Below are 16,411 nucleotides of genomic sequence, written 5' to 3'. Positions count from 1 at the left end.
TTAAGAATCACAATATTAAATCAAATGAATAACAAATCTAACTAAAAGCCTTCCTAAATAAATATGTTTTGACAGAACGTTTAAAAGACTCCATGGATGTTTCCTGTCTTATTGGCAGAGGAAGACTGTTCCATAAGAATGGGGCAGCTATCAAAAACGCGCGATCTCCCAAAGTCTTTTTCGTTTTCAGCCGAGGTCTTTCTAACAATATACCTTTCTAACAATATACCTTTCTAACAATATATTTTCAAACCAATCAAATGATTTATATGCTTTGGTTAGCTCTTGCTATTGGCAATGACCTTGCATGATCTTGCATTGTAAACAAATCAATGACAGACTATCAAGTTGCAGACACACATCTTTTGAAGTCTAGTCAGGCAACTTCATTCGTTTAAATAAATGTTTTGACAATTATTTCGCAAACGAATAGTTCAAGTCTGGGCATTATGTATGCGAATTCAGTATTAGATCGAGAAAATATCCAGTTGACGATTATATTTCTTCTCATTACCACCCTCCCTTACCAAACACAACACTATTTGTAATATGTTTTTTAACTGTTTTTAAAAGATTCCACAGAAGCAGGTTGGAATTTAACAAATTACAAACAGGATTACAAATACATTTAAAATTTGGTGCTTAAAATAATAAGTGTTTGGGTCGAGTACATGAAAACAACAATTAAGTGTGGCTTCACTTTGAACCAAAACAAAGGAAAGAATGGGGATAAAGGTGGTATCTGTTGTAATTATTGAGAAACAACACTGTACAGGAGAGGTGCAGGGAAGGAGAGGGGAAGTTCAAGCGCGAAGCAGGAACATTTGAATGCTCGTGCTTCGTGCTCTCCCTCACTTGCGCTTTGCGCTCAAACTTCCCTTCTCCCTCCCCTTTGAACGCCGGCCACGCAGGCTATGTATGACCAAACATATATCTCTAGAGGTCAAGCCTGAGGCTTTCAATAGCAGTGACCAACAGCCAAAAATAAATTTCTAGCTGACACTCACTCTGCTTTCATACTCTCAAGTTCCCAAACTCTTTAAAAAGTGCATTCCACAATTTATGAATGAGCAACAACTGTAAGTTGTCCACTTTACTTTACAAACACTGAGTGTGAAATAATTTGTAAAAGATTTCAAACACTTAATTATGAAGACTCTCAAAAAAAAACTTACATGTGCATACAGCGGATTCAAGTTGAGCGTTTAACGGCCACAGTTGTCATGTTCGTTGTCATGGTTGAATTGTTTGCGGTGCGAGGCAAAATGACAGACGTTGGTAGGCGGGAATGCAAACATTCTGTCTGGGAAAACAACAACATGCTTTTTCCCAGACAGAACGTCGTCATTCCCATCTAGCAACGTCTGTCATTTTGCCTCGCAACGGAATCAATTCAACGGTGACAACGAACACGACAACTGTGGCCGTTAAACACTCTTGAAACTTGAATCCGCTGTGAATACATGTACATGTAATACTATATGTATACAGCTGCACATGTATACATGTATGTAAAGGACCTCAGCCTCCATCATTTTCTATACCATTGAAATAATGAAAATTTAATTGCACAATGAAATGGAATCTTTTTTGCAATAGTACTGCAACTTACTGTACAGTCACAGTGTTAAAATGAACATGACATGCTTCACATGGCTGCTAAGGGTTCTTTTAATACTTGTTTAATTGTTATTTCTAACTTATTCTTAGCTCAACAAGTGTACATGTATCTGCAGGGTTTTCCTTTTGGCCAGCTTGTTCTGTTGGTATTTTTCTGCAAAGATAATAAAAAAATAGACTTCAAAAATTAATTAATTTACATAATAAAATTATGCACTCACAACAACATTATGAAACCCTTAGAAATGATCTTCATGATTACATTTAAAAAAATACAAATCCCATTCCTTTTGTGTAAATGTGATCACTTATTCGGATACACTTAAGCTTTATAATGTAAGTTCATCATTAGAGGAACATGTAAACTCTGATGATAATGCGTCAGTCAATTGAAACCCTGGTCTCCTGACCCCCAGGACTTAGCTGGGATTTAACATGTCCAAAGCCCAGGGTTCGAAATAATGGCTGGTCAACGACAATGTCCAGACTGATTGGGGAGTTGACCAGTCAACCTTTCGTCTTGCCAGTCATATGTTGACCAGTCACATTTGATCATATTAAAAATGAAATAAATTAAAAAGTCCATGCTGTAGCTTTGTACTGCATAACTTTGATCTGAAATTGTGGGTGAAATGTGTCATATGTAATGATGATAGAACGGGTTAGTCTTACAAACAGTGGAACTATGGAACTCTTGGTAATGTCATGCATCAAGTTTTAGACTCTAGGTTATAATAAAGGGTACAATGAGTTTTGGTCCTGAATATGCAACAGAATGCACCTTTGACTATGCAGTTTTTCACCCACTTAATGAATGTAAGCTTTCAGTATAGTCCAAATGGCCTTGGGCCTTCTGTCTAAGAATTAAAATAAAAATGCTGCTTTCACTTAATTCATAGCCTGCGTCGCAGCCGGATGTGTGACAAAACCTTGGTATAGTCCATCTGCGAAACACAGCCAAAAAGCTTGTTCTGATATCCTGCAGGTTTGCAAGGATCTGTGTATTCATTTCTGATTGGCTAGTTTCACATTACTATCATTACTTTCTAACAAGCTTTTGTTTTGTGGTCATGCTGACAGACTTTCTTTGTTTATACTGTGCAAACAGAATGTTGGCGCGAAGATTTCCAAAGATAGCAGAGTACCTTGCGTAACAGACAATCTCTCTCCAGGCGCACACAGCAAGCGAAGGAAACTGCTAGCGAAGGAGTACACCTTGACTGCTAGGAAGTCATAGGAAGACTTCAGTCAAAGCTGTAAAAGAAGCGAATTGAAATTAATCACCTTCGAAATAAACAAGCTCGCTGCAGGAATTTTTTGGAGGTCACAATGCATGTTTGAATTGCCAACAGCCATGGCAAATCTTTAATTTTCCACTTTCTCCAATTGATAATTACAAAATTGTCTTTTAATACTGTTTATAAAAAAAGCTGTCCATCTCAGACTCTTGATTTAGGCGATTACGTCGAACTGTTTTCATCCCGTGTTTCGAAATAAATTTCATTTTAGCTTAGTAAGTCTTGCATGACCAGTTTTAAGTTTGATTTCGTCCAGTGACAAAGCGCGTTCGAAAGTAATATGAAACTAGCCAATCAGAAGTGAATACACAGATCCTTGCAAACCTGCGAGATATCGGAACAAGCTTTACGGCTGCCTTTAATTTCGCAGACGGACTAGACCAGGGTTTAGTTCGTCTGCAACGCAGGCTATTAATTCAGAGCAGCTACCAGTTCGAGCAGATTTAAATGTGCAAGTGACTGACTTTCTTCATTCATCTATAATATGTACATTGTACAGAGCTGCCATTTTGAAATCAAACTGTTGATTGGGCTAGACTTGGCAAAAGAATGCTAGAACTACAGTCATCGCTGATCAATAATGAAGACCATAAATGAAATGGGACTGAAAAAAGGTTTTGTGTGACAGAACAATATTATCCACGGTTATCTTAGGGTACATGTATAGTCACTGTACATATACATGTACATGGGACTGGACCCAGGCTTGTGCTTACATGTACATGTAAATGGAACCTTTCTGAAACCAGTCTGGTACGGAAACTACAATCCTAGCTTAAAATTGTTGACACATATTAAAAATTAACAATAACTGGTATTCACCGAAGTGGAGGTGAATAGTAATCCACCATGTTCACTGACACTGAGGTGAATAACTGTTTTAGTATGTACATGTACCACACAAGTTGAATAACAAGCGGACCAAAACATCACTTTTGGTAAACAAAGCGACGCTTGAAGGCAGTTTGTTTCTCCTTGACTACTTAGAGTTGAATAGTACTTTGCTAATCACCTCCGAGTTAACCAATCAGCACTGTGTAAAGCACTATTCACCTGTGTGTTACAGTATATACTAAAATGTACATGTATATGCATGGCAAATTTAACACTTGTTTTTATTAAATCTCATCACACTCTCAAGGCTGCAAATAAGTTTTTTCACTTGAAAGGACATATCTCCTACTAAGACACCATCGTGGTCGCCAAAAAAAAAATTGTGGTTGGACATTACCAATTTGTTGCCGTAAAATGAATTTGTGATCAAAAAATTGTCTGTACATTATGTCCGACTACAATTGCCATTTCATCGGACATGAGCAAATTTGGTAAGCCAATGTCTGGTGACTGACTGCTATTGCAGCCCTGTACTCTGCTCTAAATACCCCCATCTCCCATCTCGCAATCCAATATTGTATGATTGTAGCAAAGAGCTCATGAAAACAAACTACCACATTGATAGGGGAAGGGGTTGGAAAAGTGGGGCGAAATTAAACCATATTACAATAAAATAGGTCCTAATAGTTAGGTCACTCACGTACGTGTAATATGTACAATGTAAAAAACTAAACTGATTGCATCTTCATAAAAATTGAGTGAAATCAAGGCATTAATTTATAAAATCCAAGCAACGAAATATTTTAGTGAGCCTGATTCCTTCACTTTGTTTTTGCATACGAAAGAAATCGGATTTAGTCTATAAATTATTTCGCAGGCTGAAGTGAACTGAACTTGTAAAGCTTACTGAACGTTCTGTTCAGTTGAAATTACAGTGCAGTGACATAAATAATGTACTACAGTATAGAATCCCGATTACTCCAGCCCTTGGTTTCTCGAAACTTCCTCCAATAACTGACTTTTCCCTTGTGAAGTATTTCTCCGTAATTTTACTCCAGATTTCTCAAAGCAGTTTCCCCCGGACTGGAGGTTCAAGATACACACAACTTTTGCTTCGTGTACATGTGCTTATGTGATAGATCTTTTAAGTGCTTAAATCAATTCAAGCTTACCTTTAACGGTGTCATCAATCCATACGGCTGGAAAATGCATCTTTCCGAAGGTGAATCGTCGATTAAGAAACTATTTCAGTTGAGATTTCAACCAACTATGATGGAACATACGTGTACAACTCTGAGCTCGTTTATATAACGACTAAAGGCAAAATTTAAAATGGCGGTGTGGTTCGAGAAGGCCCGGAACGGATCACGTGGTCTGTAAAATTAATGATTAAACACACACGTGACAATAGCGCGCCCAATTTGCAAAAAGTGCTGTACGCTGGTGGGAGAAATTCTTGGATTACAAGCACAAGATTCCTTTTGTGAACAAAATCTGGGATTCCATGGCTAAGTAGAAGGCGCCTTTTGTGTATAAAGGTCTCAGGTATGAGATTAATTAACATTTAATTCACAGATCCCGTTAATCACGGCTGTCCGTCTGCCGAGAGCTTGCAACTCGTCCCCCTGGAACTCCTGTGTTTTGTTTTCAGTGGGTTTCAATCGATATCCAGACCGGCAAAACTTGCTAATTGTTATTTTTCGATTTGCCTATAAAATATCTAGAAGCTTATGATACCTACGAGGCTCTTAAACGTGTATAAGTCGGTCTATTTTCCTCAGATCTTCAGTGTGCGCGAAATGAAGTGAGATAAAACGGAGGCGGGACTGGGGATAGGGAGTAAGGCAACCTCTCAAAATAGTGCAAAAATAGTGTATTTAAAATATGTTTCTATGTTGATCCTGCTTTTAGTATTTCAAAACCACATTGTAAATATTCTAGTCAGCTGAACAAAAATTTACGTATGTTTAATTCAGATTTTTGTAAAACGTGATCATGAGTTGATATTTCAAATAGATTTTAAATATTATGTTTAAAACCTGTTTTATACTGTTAACTTGTAAACCACACTTTAAATATCCTATTTTAAACCTATTTTATACTGTGAACTTGCCAACTACATTTAAAATATCCTATTTTAATCTGTTTTTGTACTGTTAGTTTACAAACTACATTTTAAGTCAACAACCATAGCGGATACAACATTCAAAACATTGTCAAAGTAGCATTTTTAAACTATTTAAACTAACTGTTTGTGGTAATTGTTTTGAAACAGATTTAAAATGCACTATTTAAACTCCGTTTTAAAACAAAAATACCTTGAAAATAGATAGAATTTTTTTCAGTATCATAAAATACGTTTCAACTATATCTAAAATATAATTCAAATCGGAAGCAAAATTTAAACTTTTTTACAAAATAGCACAAAAATAGCTCTAAATGCTTAAAAATAGTGTTCAAATCATCAAAATACTTTCAAATCAGCTTCAAAACAGTTTCAAAACACAGTTGGTTTGGTAAGGGCTGCTTTATAATCTATTGATGTTAAGGAGAAATCAGTTTTTGACCACACAAACAGTTATCTGACAAAGATTGTACTAATTATGTTGACCCAGTGACAGATCGAGTACAAGAAAAACAGGTTTTGTTTCGGTAATGTAATGATCGGGTTCCTCTTCAAGGCTTCTTTCTTGAAGTTTGTCCCTTTCTCGCATTCCAAAATAGCCGAGTTACCGAACAATCGATTGTTTAAGCAAGACCTCTGAAAGATTTTATTGGACGAAGGTAAGTGAATTTTAGTAGAATGGCTATTCGTAGACTATTGATTTACATAGAGCGTACTTCAAACTTCCGCTCTGCTAAACTTATTTCGGTCGCTGTTTCTCTCGAGTCTCGACAAGCGGTTTTCATGTTTCCGTGGTGGTGATTTATGTGGTCACTTATTCTCTCGAGTATCGACGATCTCAGGAGAAATTAAAGTTTAAGGTATACAAAACAATATGTTTCCGTGGTGGTGATTCATGCGGTCATTTATTCGCTGGAGTACCGACGATCTCAGGAGAAATTAAATTTTAAGCTATACAAAGCATAAGTGGGCAGCCAGTTTAAGTCTAAGTTTGTCATGACCAAGGTGCAGTTCTTTTAAAACCACTAAATGTTGTATTTTCATGGTATTATGATCGTGATGGTGCATATGAATTAATAATGAGGAAGAAGGCACTTAGTAAAACCCTGAAGTGATCTGTCACATCATTAATATTTTCTTCGTAAGGATATAAACAAAGCTGCAAAGACTAAGAATGAACGTTTTATTTTAAGCTTAAATGTCAGCTTGACATTTCGACTGTGTCGAAATGCACATTCCACCGTTTTGCTTTCATGGCCCCGATCAGAGTCTGTCAAAGTATAGTACAACAAGTAATTTAATTTTTTGCCCTTTGAGCAAAACTTACGCAACTGCAACATGGGTTCGGCTATAATTAAAGTGTGGCAAATGCATTTCAGGCCAAATTTGAAATTCTATTTCACAACAAATTGTTTAGTAAAAACGGGTTAAGGTTAACACGATCCAATACGCTTTAGAGAGTCTTTAGATTTGTGATTCTAAATCGATTGTAAACCACCCATTCCTCGTGATCAGACTTTTGTTGCTATCTTATTATTAAGATTTTGTTGCTATCTTTAAGTTAAGGTTAACACGATCCAATACGCTTTAGAGAGTCTTTAGATTTGTGATTCTAAATCGATTGTAAACCACCCATTCCTCGTGATCAGACTTTTGTTGCTATCTTATTGTTTAGAAGTTATTGCTATGGCTACTGTGACAAATCATGGGATTTGTCACTTTAAAAGGGTGGACGGCCTCAGTAGACAAGTTTTAACCTCAAAATTGAATCACGCAACTTTAACTGTTGTCTATACGAAAGAGCAACCAGGCATGAGATTAAACAGAATTCATCAGTGGAAAATGATAATTGTAAAATTTCCGATTCTTTTTCTCAAGCAATCGTCTGACAGATCGTAAACTGAACATTTTGGTGACCCACTAGCTGATCAACTACAAGAGAAAAACTCAGATGTTTCGCAATAAAATAATATGATTCAATCACATAACCTATTTACCGAACCTACTTCAGCGCCTTATGTTTAGATGACCTTCTCACCTCCCTTCATCGATTGCCAAAATCAAAAACGCGTCACTAGTAACCTGACGAAGGTTTATTCAAATTCACTGCAAAGATAACTGGACAAGGTAAACCAAAATATTACCAGTTAACTTAAGTTTGCTTTAAACCGAAATCTGGACAATTAGGCTTTACAAAGCTCTTCTGAACTGTAGCAGACTCATTTTCTTTAGAGTTCTGACGAATCATGTTTCACTAAAATTATTGGCGGTACTCCAGAGTATTGCCGATCATAGGAGAAACTATAAGTGATGCAAACGCAAGTGGCAGATGACTTACTGAATCAAAGCTTCTAACAACATTTCGATTGCAACTAATGTAATTTTAACGGTATCACAGCATATCACTGCGTTCGTGATGGAGAAAGAGGAAGTAGACACTTGATATCGCCGTCAAGGGGATGGGATAAAACCCTGAAATCGATCTGCTGCCACATCACTGTTGTGTCTACCATATTTTTAAGTCTTTAATGTGGTTGAAAAGAAAATCCGCAAATATCAGGATCCCAAGCAGGCAATCTAAAGAAAACAGAAATAGCCAGCCAAATCAATAAGAACATGAATACATGACTAATTTGAAGCTTTATTTACAAACGTAGCTGTGTCTAAATGAACATGCCTCAATTGAACAAGATTTCTTCTTGACTACTGATTGTTATTGATACAAATTCGAATTTTAAGGTCAACACACAGCACACAGCAAACTGCTTGTTTCAAACATAAGTTAACAACATGTCATTCAGCGAAAACATTAAATATTCAGAGTTTTCTTTTCGTTCCAGTGCACTTTTAATTTGTTATCATTCAGCGTTTTTGATACTTTGTTGATTGTTTTGAAGCTATTACCACGGTTACCATGTCAAAGGTTTTAATTTACAATTTTAAACGACTTCCTGTAATTATAACTTGCAGTTGACTGCTCAGCTAAACGCTCGCTAAGTTGAGATACCGGTGATGATGCAATAACAAGTTTTTATTGAAATCGGAGAAACTGTGCGTGCTCGATAAGAAGGAAATAACTGTGCACGGTTTACACTGTAAGTTAATTTCAATTTAAAAACTGATTGTTTCGGAGAAGGGTCCTTAATGATACGTACCGGGCCCAAAGCTATATTCCGTATAGTATTTTTAACAAATTCTTTATGAAAACCGGTCAAACCTCAACAAGATTGGTGGTTTATGTCAAAACGGTTCTTGATGGTACTACAAGAGTTTATATGTATATTCGTCGATTTTTGGTGATGGTGGGGGGGGGGGGGGGGGGGTGGCTGCAGGATTTTTAGGCTGCTAGATATTTTTTTTTATTCTTCCAGCCCTGCAGGATTTTTTTTAATCTTGCTCGATATTTTTTCCTTCTTAACAATTCTGCACGATATTTTTTTTTTTAAACCAGAACCATATGCTCGATTTTTTTTGGGATTTGCACAACCCCTCCACCCACCATCAAAAATCTAATCGTCCATTGCTAACACAAATTAAGAAGCGTACGTAACTGTACTTATACCCTATACTATATGTAGGGACTATAAGGATGCCTCCTCTGGTTTCGGTCTCTGCTTGGGCAATAACCCTATAGATCCACCGTAAAAAATGTGCCATTTCTCAGCCGGCAGTTAAAACGTTGACTAGTTATCAGTATTAAGTTACACCCTATGTAGACCCTGTATGTAATTTGTCATGCCTTTACAGTTGATTTCAGCTTACTTTGGCCGCCCGTTTGCGAAGTTCGTTGGGAAATTGGAAACTTTGTTACGAAGTTGCCAATTACGTTGCGAGTTTGCGAATCAAATTGGGAACTTCGATACAAAGTTCCCAACTTCGGCCCGAATTTATTAAAACCTTCTGTAATTATGTTATCAAAAAGGGCTTTGCTACGCTAAACTGTTGGAAACAAATGTCATAAAAATAAAATATAATTAGTCTACCTGTCGCGTCGCGTCGGCTTCGATTAAAATCAATTTTACATGACCTTACATATGGGTAAACCATCCAGTTTCATCCGGCTTACAAACGCAGAAGATTTGAAATTGAAGATTGTGCCTCACAAAAATCGTTTAATAAGTATTTTCATACAAAAAAGTTAAAATTTGACCAAATTTCTGCATGCAAAAGATTTGTTTATAGGCAAATCACTTGCGTGATCGCTGATGCGAAACTTTGTCTTTACTTCAAGATAAGTCAACTTTCCTTGCATGACCAGTCCTTTAAATCATCGAGTTCAGATATCGCCATGACTTTCAAGCAACATTTCTTGTTTCTCCTCAACTACCAAACTTGGGAAGTTCATTCTGGCCGAAGTTGGGAACTTTGCATCGAAGTTCGCAATTTGATTCTCAAACTCGCAACGTAATTGACAACTTTGTAACAAAGTTTCCAATACCCGACGAACTACGCAAAGCGGGCGGCCAAAGTAAACTGAAATCAACTGTAATGTCTCAGTGTTGGTGCACCAAGTTGCATGAGACATTGACTGATGTAAAGCATCCTAAAATGTATGGCTGAGGTACATGTAGAGTCAAATTCTAGCCTTCATAATGATTGCGGCAGCCTTGCTACAACATTGCAACAAGTTCTTGAGGTTTGACTTGGTACCACGTTACACTGTGCAACATCTATGGCGCCTTTTCCAAAACGTTACCAAGTGTAACATGCCTTTTTCAAACCATGAAGGCTCCACATTAACCATGTACTTCTTCTTATAACAGTTCTCAGGAAAATGGCAGATGGAAGAACATTAGCTGACGAACCAATGGATGAAGATCATAGAAAAATCTTGAAGAGTGTCAAAAAGAAGCTCGTGAAAGACATGGATCCTGAAGAAGTGTTACTGTGGATGTCTGGTTCACATTTGTTAAGTGAGAGAGACGAAGAAAGAATCAAGGCGAGGGGCCTAACTCGAGAGGAACAATGTAACATTATTTTAGAGATGATACCAAGAAGAGGTGCTAAAGCCTATGACATCTTTAAGGAAGCGATTAATAACGTCCATCCACATCTTACAAGTACTATTTTAAAAGCCGGTAAGTGATTTAAGTTACGAAAAGTGAAGTGGAGGTGAATAGCACTGGAAACTTATCAAAATACTAAGAGGCGGCAAGCTACATTTTCTTTCTGTTCACTTTTTGTCTAAGTCAACATACAACGGTCCAGGAATTCGCTCTGTCATCTCTGGCAACCAGTGATTAGCTAGGAACAAAACAAAGCTCTGTTGCTAAAGAAAAAGTGTGTTCTTTGGAAGTGGAAAGCTTGCTCCTGGTATTGGAAGCTGTATGGCGTCAATGGCATTCTAGAAAATTGTGTTGTCTAATAGCATAATTATGTAGGCTGTATGGATTTCCCATGCCGGGCTGGTGAAGCTGTCGGGCTTTTCCTTCCAAACCTTGCTTTGTAGAGAGAAACTCTCTGTCTCTAAAGATGTAAAGCCTTTATTCTTTTATCCTTGTTCATATAGATACTTGGCGAGTGCAGCAATCAAAAACTTAAGTTTGTAGTCATTGCCATTTTTGTTTCTTTTGCATAGAACTTTTCGAGTAGTTTGTTTAGATCAGTTGGCTCATTTTCCTTGCTTTTGTTGACAATTTCTTTTTATTCATATTACGCTTTTCACACATTAAGCCAAATCGAGGTGCTCTTAATTGTGTTTAGGTTTTTAGATAGTTGTTGTTTCACTTGCAAAAGTAAATCTTTGTTAATGCTTAAGATGGTTTCCGCACAATTTTCGAGCAATACAGGCAAAAATAAAGTTACCAAAAAGACCTCTTAGCATGGCAACAGTTTTAGTACAGATAACAAAAACCTGCCAAAAATTTAGCACTCAAGCTGACCCCGCGAGAGAAAAATGGATTTGAAGTTGTCTTTATTTCAGTTAAAACGGACGTCTTGCGCCAGTTCAAAACAAAATGGCGCGCGTTTAATACATTTTTCGAGGTTTGACTTTAATTTTCTCGAGAATGCTTTAGAATTTAATTGCGGGGTCACTAAGACAAATGAATTTCGATGAGATCTTTTAAATAGTATACAAAATGTTGCCGCGCAATGAGTAGATTTTTGGTACTTAATTTTCGCACATATTGCTCGAACTTTCAGCGGAATCCGTCTTAATTACCCCAGCCACTGTTTTTTTCTGTATTTAATTTCCAGTTTTTCCAAATGTTGCTGTAGAATCTGCTCTAATCTGATTGCCTCTTACTGATTTCAATCAAAATCAATTTAGAATTTGTATTTGGTGTTACAACTTTCAAGTTGTTAAAATACTAGTGTTTAATGTATCAGGATTTATGCAACAAAAAAGCTGCACTTCTTTTTTAGCCAGTCAGAATAAAGTATTTTTTTCATGTTTATCATAAGCTGCTATAACCACTCCTCACGTTCACTAAAGAGAAGTTTGCATACTTTTTTCCAACCAAAACTGACTTTTGAAATCTTTCAATAATACTAGTAGTTTCGTGAGAATCATCAACTTAAATTATTCAAAACTGAGGAATTCGTTTTAAGGATAACAAAAACTTGAATTTAGTAGTAATTGTCAGTCGCAGCATTATTCAACATGTGGTAAAACTCTAAATTGTCAGATATATTTAAATTAAGCGAATTCTCTTGTATGTTTTAGATGAATGTTTAAACGTGTGATTAAATCAATATAATTGAGAAAGGTGAGAAGTAATATGAGTTTAGCGAAAGCCCTGAAATTTCTTCTCGTAATAAATATTCTAACTCGGCTCCGAGGCTTGCAGGGATAAAATAAAATAAATTATTTATTCATCTCTGAACCTTGACAGGATAGCATTTGTTTTATTTCCCCCAAGCATTGGAGCCAAGTTAGAATTTTAATAATTTAATATCGGAAATATCGGCCTACAGGATAACTCTTTTTTTTCTTTCTCTCATATACAAAACTTTCATGTACAGCTTTTTTTGCGAACCAGAGGACAGTTAAGATAGCAAATTTCATGTTAGAAATTGTGCTATTTCGAGACTCCAACCCCTAACGCCAATTTTCTTATTTTTCAACATTAAAAAGGTTTTGACGGGAACAATGAAAATTCTACCATCAATAAAAACCGATGGTAGAATGTTGGAGCATTAGAATATTGTTCTGTGGAAGAAATCTGTATAGAGGAGAGCACCAGCAAATGTAGGTGGTCAGGATTCAGCCTATACTGGGCGAAACCATGTCAATATATACATGGGAAGTGGGTGACGATTTGACCATTTACCACAAGTTTACTATTACAGCACGCTTCTCCAATACTTTATAAATGCATTTATTAATAGCATTGCTTCAAAATTAATGTCGCGTAACTGTTCTACTTTTTTTTCATGTTAGAAAACGAAATATTGGGACCTGAACATAACACGGAACAATCAGACACCACACAAACACGTAAGTTCACTTGTTTACGAATTTTAATGAAGGCATGTCTTCAACAATACTCTAATGGCTTCACAGTGCATTGTTGTGGATGCTGTATCCATGATACCAGCATCCTCTGTGCTGCAGTGTAAGAAAACAAAAGATATCTAGGGAGCCAGTAAGATCACAAACAATGGACTCAATATATCGTCAATTAGATTTCTCTGGGCCTCAAGATGTTTTTGGCAGCTGCAGTCAGCCTTTCCATGAGTTCATACAGGTCTCAAACGATTGACAATGACCATGCAAGGGAGTTTCCTGACAGCTTCAAAATTCAAAACCAAAGCTCTCAGCTCAAACCTTAATAAAATATTCTGTGAGCTTATTTGCCTCAAGTATAAAAGGGGATTTTTTACATCTAGTTTGGCAAATGAAACAGGTCGAAACCGATTGGCCACACACCCATATAATGGCGGTTATGTTTGGTTTCGGAACCCCCATTTAATAGGTGTGTTTTTTGGCTTTCGGAGCGGGAAAATGCACATGAAAACCTAACGGGTCCCTCTTTTGAGCTTAAAATGAAAAGTGAAACTGTTACACTCCTTCTTATAAAAGCGTGAACACTAAAAAATATGTCTGGAATGTTTATGTTTAGCCAATCACATGCGAGAACTTCAGACCGCAGAACCACAAACAACAAATGGGTTTCCATCGGTCACGGAGCAACTTTAGTTCTTATTTTGTTTCAGGATACACGCTCTGTCTTTTTTTAGGAATTTAAAGAACTGCTATTCTGTCGTATCGAGGGCCATCCAGAACAAGGTTTCAGGGATTTTTGAAGGAAAAAAAAAGGACGGTTCCTTCAGCGACGTTATACGACATGGTTCAGTGCATGCAGTATGTTGTAGACACGTCTAGACATAAGATGTAAACACGATAAACCAAAAATAAAATACAAAATTGTGGAGTTTTCGTTACTGATTGTAAATCTTTTCGGTAGAACAAGGGATTCGATTTATTTCGGCAAACGATTTCAACCCTAAGGCAATCAGAGGTTCCGTGATCGTAAGACTGCAAACTGTAAAGGCTCCAGACGAAAATTATTCAAAATGTTGCCGTGATAACAGATTGGTGCAAAGTAAACACCTCAATCGCTTGATTTTCGCTTTTCCTTCCCGCTATCGTTTCGCTGATATCGAAGAAACGAACCTTCCTTCTATCAGTGTTTAGGTCTGCTACAATAGTTGGGGTGAGATAAAAACCGGAAAATGCAAGCTTACCTCAGTTCAAATTGTAACATGCCATCAGGCGAACGGTAACTGCAGAAACGAATTCGTTACAATTTTTGAAAATTGGCGGCAACTGGGGCAAATCGTGGCATCGGGCGCATTGGTTTTTCAATTTTTTCTATAAAAAAATCACTCATACATATTCTTCAGTACGGCAGTGAATGTTCTCAAAAAGAAAGGAATTACAATTAGTGTTTCCTTGTAAATTGGAGCGAAACGAGAACCGAATATTGTTCCGTGACCGATGGAAACCCATCATTCGTTGTTTGTGGTTTCTGCGGTCTGAAGTTCTCGCATGTGATTGGTTAAAACACAAAGAACATTCCAGACATATTTTAAGTGTTCACGCTTTAATAAGAAGGAGTGTAACTGGCTTAACAAAAGAGGGCTACGGAGAAAACAATGCTAAAGCCCTGCAAGTGAAGACTATTTTTCTTTACATTCGGACATTCTTGTCCGCGCAAAACTTTCTTCAATAAAACAACAACCCAAAACAATAAAGCGTTAAGTTGCAATTTGAAGAAAATTTGAATACCGTATTTATTCGATTAAGCGCCCTGGGCGCTTATTAAATTTTTGGACCTTGAGAGTGGGCGCTTATTCGAGGCTGGGCGCTTTAAAAGTTTCGCGATTTTCAGCAAAAAGTAAGTTTATTTATATGACAAAACAAAGCAAAATTTCGACTGTTTATTGAAAGTTTCTGAAAAATATTAAGAAAACTCATGGGGGAAGTCTTCTTAGTAGTACTTAGTCAATTTCAATAATCAATACTCCTCTTGTACACTTCAGTTTTTTGTGGGGTGGGGGGTGGGCGCTTATTCGAGGCTGGGCGCTTATTAACTTTTCCTACCTTCAGGGTGGTCGCTTATTCGAGGTTGGGCGCTTTATCGAATAAATACGGTATGTATAGTTTAAATCTAACCCTATCTTAACCGTCGTGCAATTTTTGTCGATTGCTCAATAACTGGGTTTAAACACAATCCGTTCAGTTGATCACTCACATTGCGAACGTAAAAGCTGAGGACTTGAATTGTAGAGTTTAATAAACATCACTATTGTTGTAAGCCTCGGTTTCATTAGCATTACTTGCTAACACGCCTCATAATACCAAGGGTAAATAAAGTTTCAGTTTCAATATAAGCGTCAGGAGAAACAATCATCATTATTAATTGTTTTATATAACACTTTTTGTGCTTTTTGTTCGTCAGCTCAACCCATCAATGCGGAAAATTTACGGCTTACATCAAAGCACATTAAGGAAATAAAGGACGACGTGGGAATGTGCTGGCTGGACCTTGGAATAGAACTTGAGATTGAGCCAGAAGCAAAAATTCATGCACTTGAAAGAGATTGCAATTTCAGCAGGGATAGAGCTCATAAGGTCTTGCAAATGTGGAAAGACCAGAAAGCGAGCGATGCTACGGTGGGACGTCTTGCAAGTGCTCTGACTAAAATAGGACATAAAGGGATTGCAGAAAAGCTGCTTCGTCTTGCATGATAAAATTACAGAAGTGATGTTATAAAGTCTTCTGCTGGTGTAAAATTTTTTGTTTTTTGCAGTCGAAGATTACTTTTAATTAAAAATAAACTAATATTACGGCAATAGTTTTTTAATCAAAAAAGTTACTGTTTCCGAGTCAAAAGTGTCATCCAGATTTGTTGGACTGAGAGGCGTTTGTCATACGCATCATTTGAATAGTTTTGTGTGATTAAAAAAAGTCACATAAATTAGGAAGCCAGTCAAATTTGGGTCAAACTAAATGGCGTGGGTGGGTGGGTCGTGGGTCGTGGGTCGTGGGTCGTGGGTCGTGGGTCGTGGGTCGTGGGTCGTGGG

General features: G+C 37.1%; 1 protein-coding gene and 1 long non-coding RNA gene across 7 annotated transcripts; one reads left to right on the top strand and one right to left on the bottom strand.

Moving 5' to 3' along the window:
• Positions 1–1,655: 1,655 nt before the first annotated feature.
• LOC144661567 (uncharacterized) lies at positions 1,656–5,298 on the bottom strand. The gene is made up of 2 exons (XR_013572305.1): positions 4,925–5,298; positions 1,656–1,774 (listed from the first exon to the last, which is right to left on the bottom strand). It is a non-coding gene; the product is annotated as an uncharacterized LOC144661567 (long non-coding RNA).
• On the top strand, positions 5,180–16,150 carry LOC144661551 (THO complex subunit 1-like). 6 transcript variants are annotated; one of them, XM_078522361.1, is made up of 4 exons: positions 5,180–5,297; positions 10,641–10,955; positions 13,262–13,318; positions 15,786–16,150. In XM_078522361.1, exons 2-4 carry the CDS (start codon positions 10,652–10,654, stop codon positions 16,073–16,075), a joined length of 651 nt encoding a protein of 216 aa, XP_078378487.1. In that variant the 5' UTR covers positions 5,180–5,297; positions 10,641–10,651; the 3' UTR covers positions 16,076–16,150. The 6 variants fall into 6 exon arrangements, with proteins under 6 accessions (XP_078378487.1, XP_078378489.1, XP_078378485.1 ...); XM_078522363.1 differs by lacking the exon at positions 5,180–5,297 and adding an exon at positions 6,361–6,536 and having other exon boundaries at positions 10,648–10,955; XM_078522359.1 differs by lacking the exon at positions 5,180–5,297 and adding an exon at positions 6,362–6,536.
• Positions 16,151–16,411: the final 261 nt, after the last annotated feature.

Source organism: Oculina patagonica, chromosome 7 (assembly GCF_052425735.1).
Source record: "Oculina patagonica isolate OP01 chromosome 7, crgOcupat, whole genome shotgun sequence".
Taxonomy (NCBI): Eukaryota; Metazoa; Cnidaria; class Anthozoa; order Scleractinia; family Oculinidae; genus Oculina; species Oculina patagonica.
This window is presented reverse-complemented; position numbering and strand designations above follow the sequence as displayed.

Coding starts and splice junctions, on each gene's coding strand:
- LOC144661551 (XM_078522361.1), top strand. CDS start 10,652: ATGGCAGATGGAAGAACATTAGCTGACGAACCAATGGATGAAGATCAT. Junction 10,956..13,261: donor AAGTACTATTTTAAAAGCCG/GTAAGTGATTTA, acceptor TTTTCATGTTAG/AAAACGAAATATTGGGACCT. Junction 13,319..15,785: donor ATCAGACACCACACAAACAC/GTAAGTTCACTT, acceptor TTTGTTCGTCAG/CTCAACCCATCAATGCGGAA.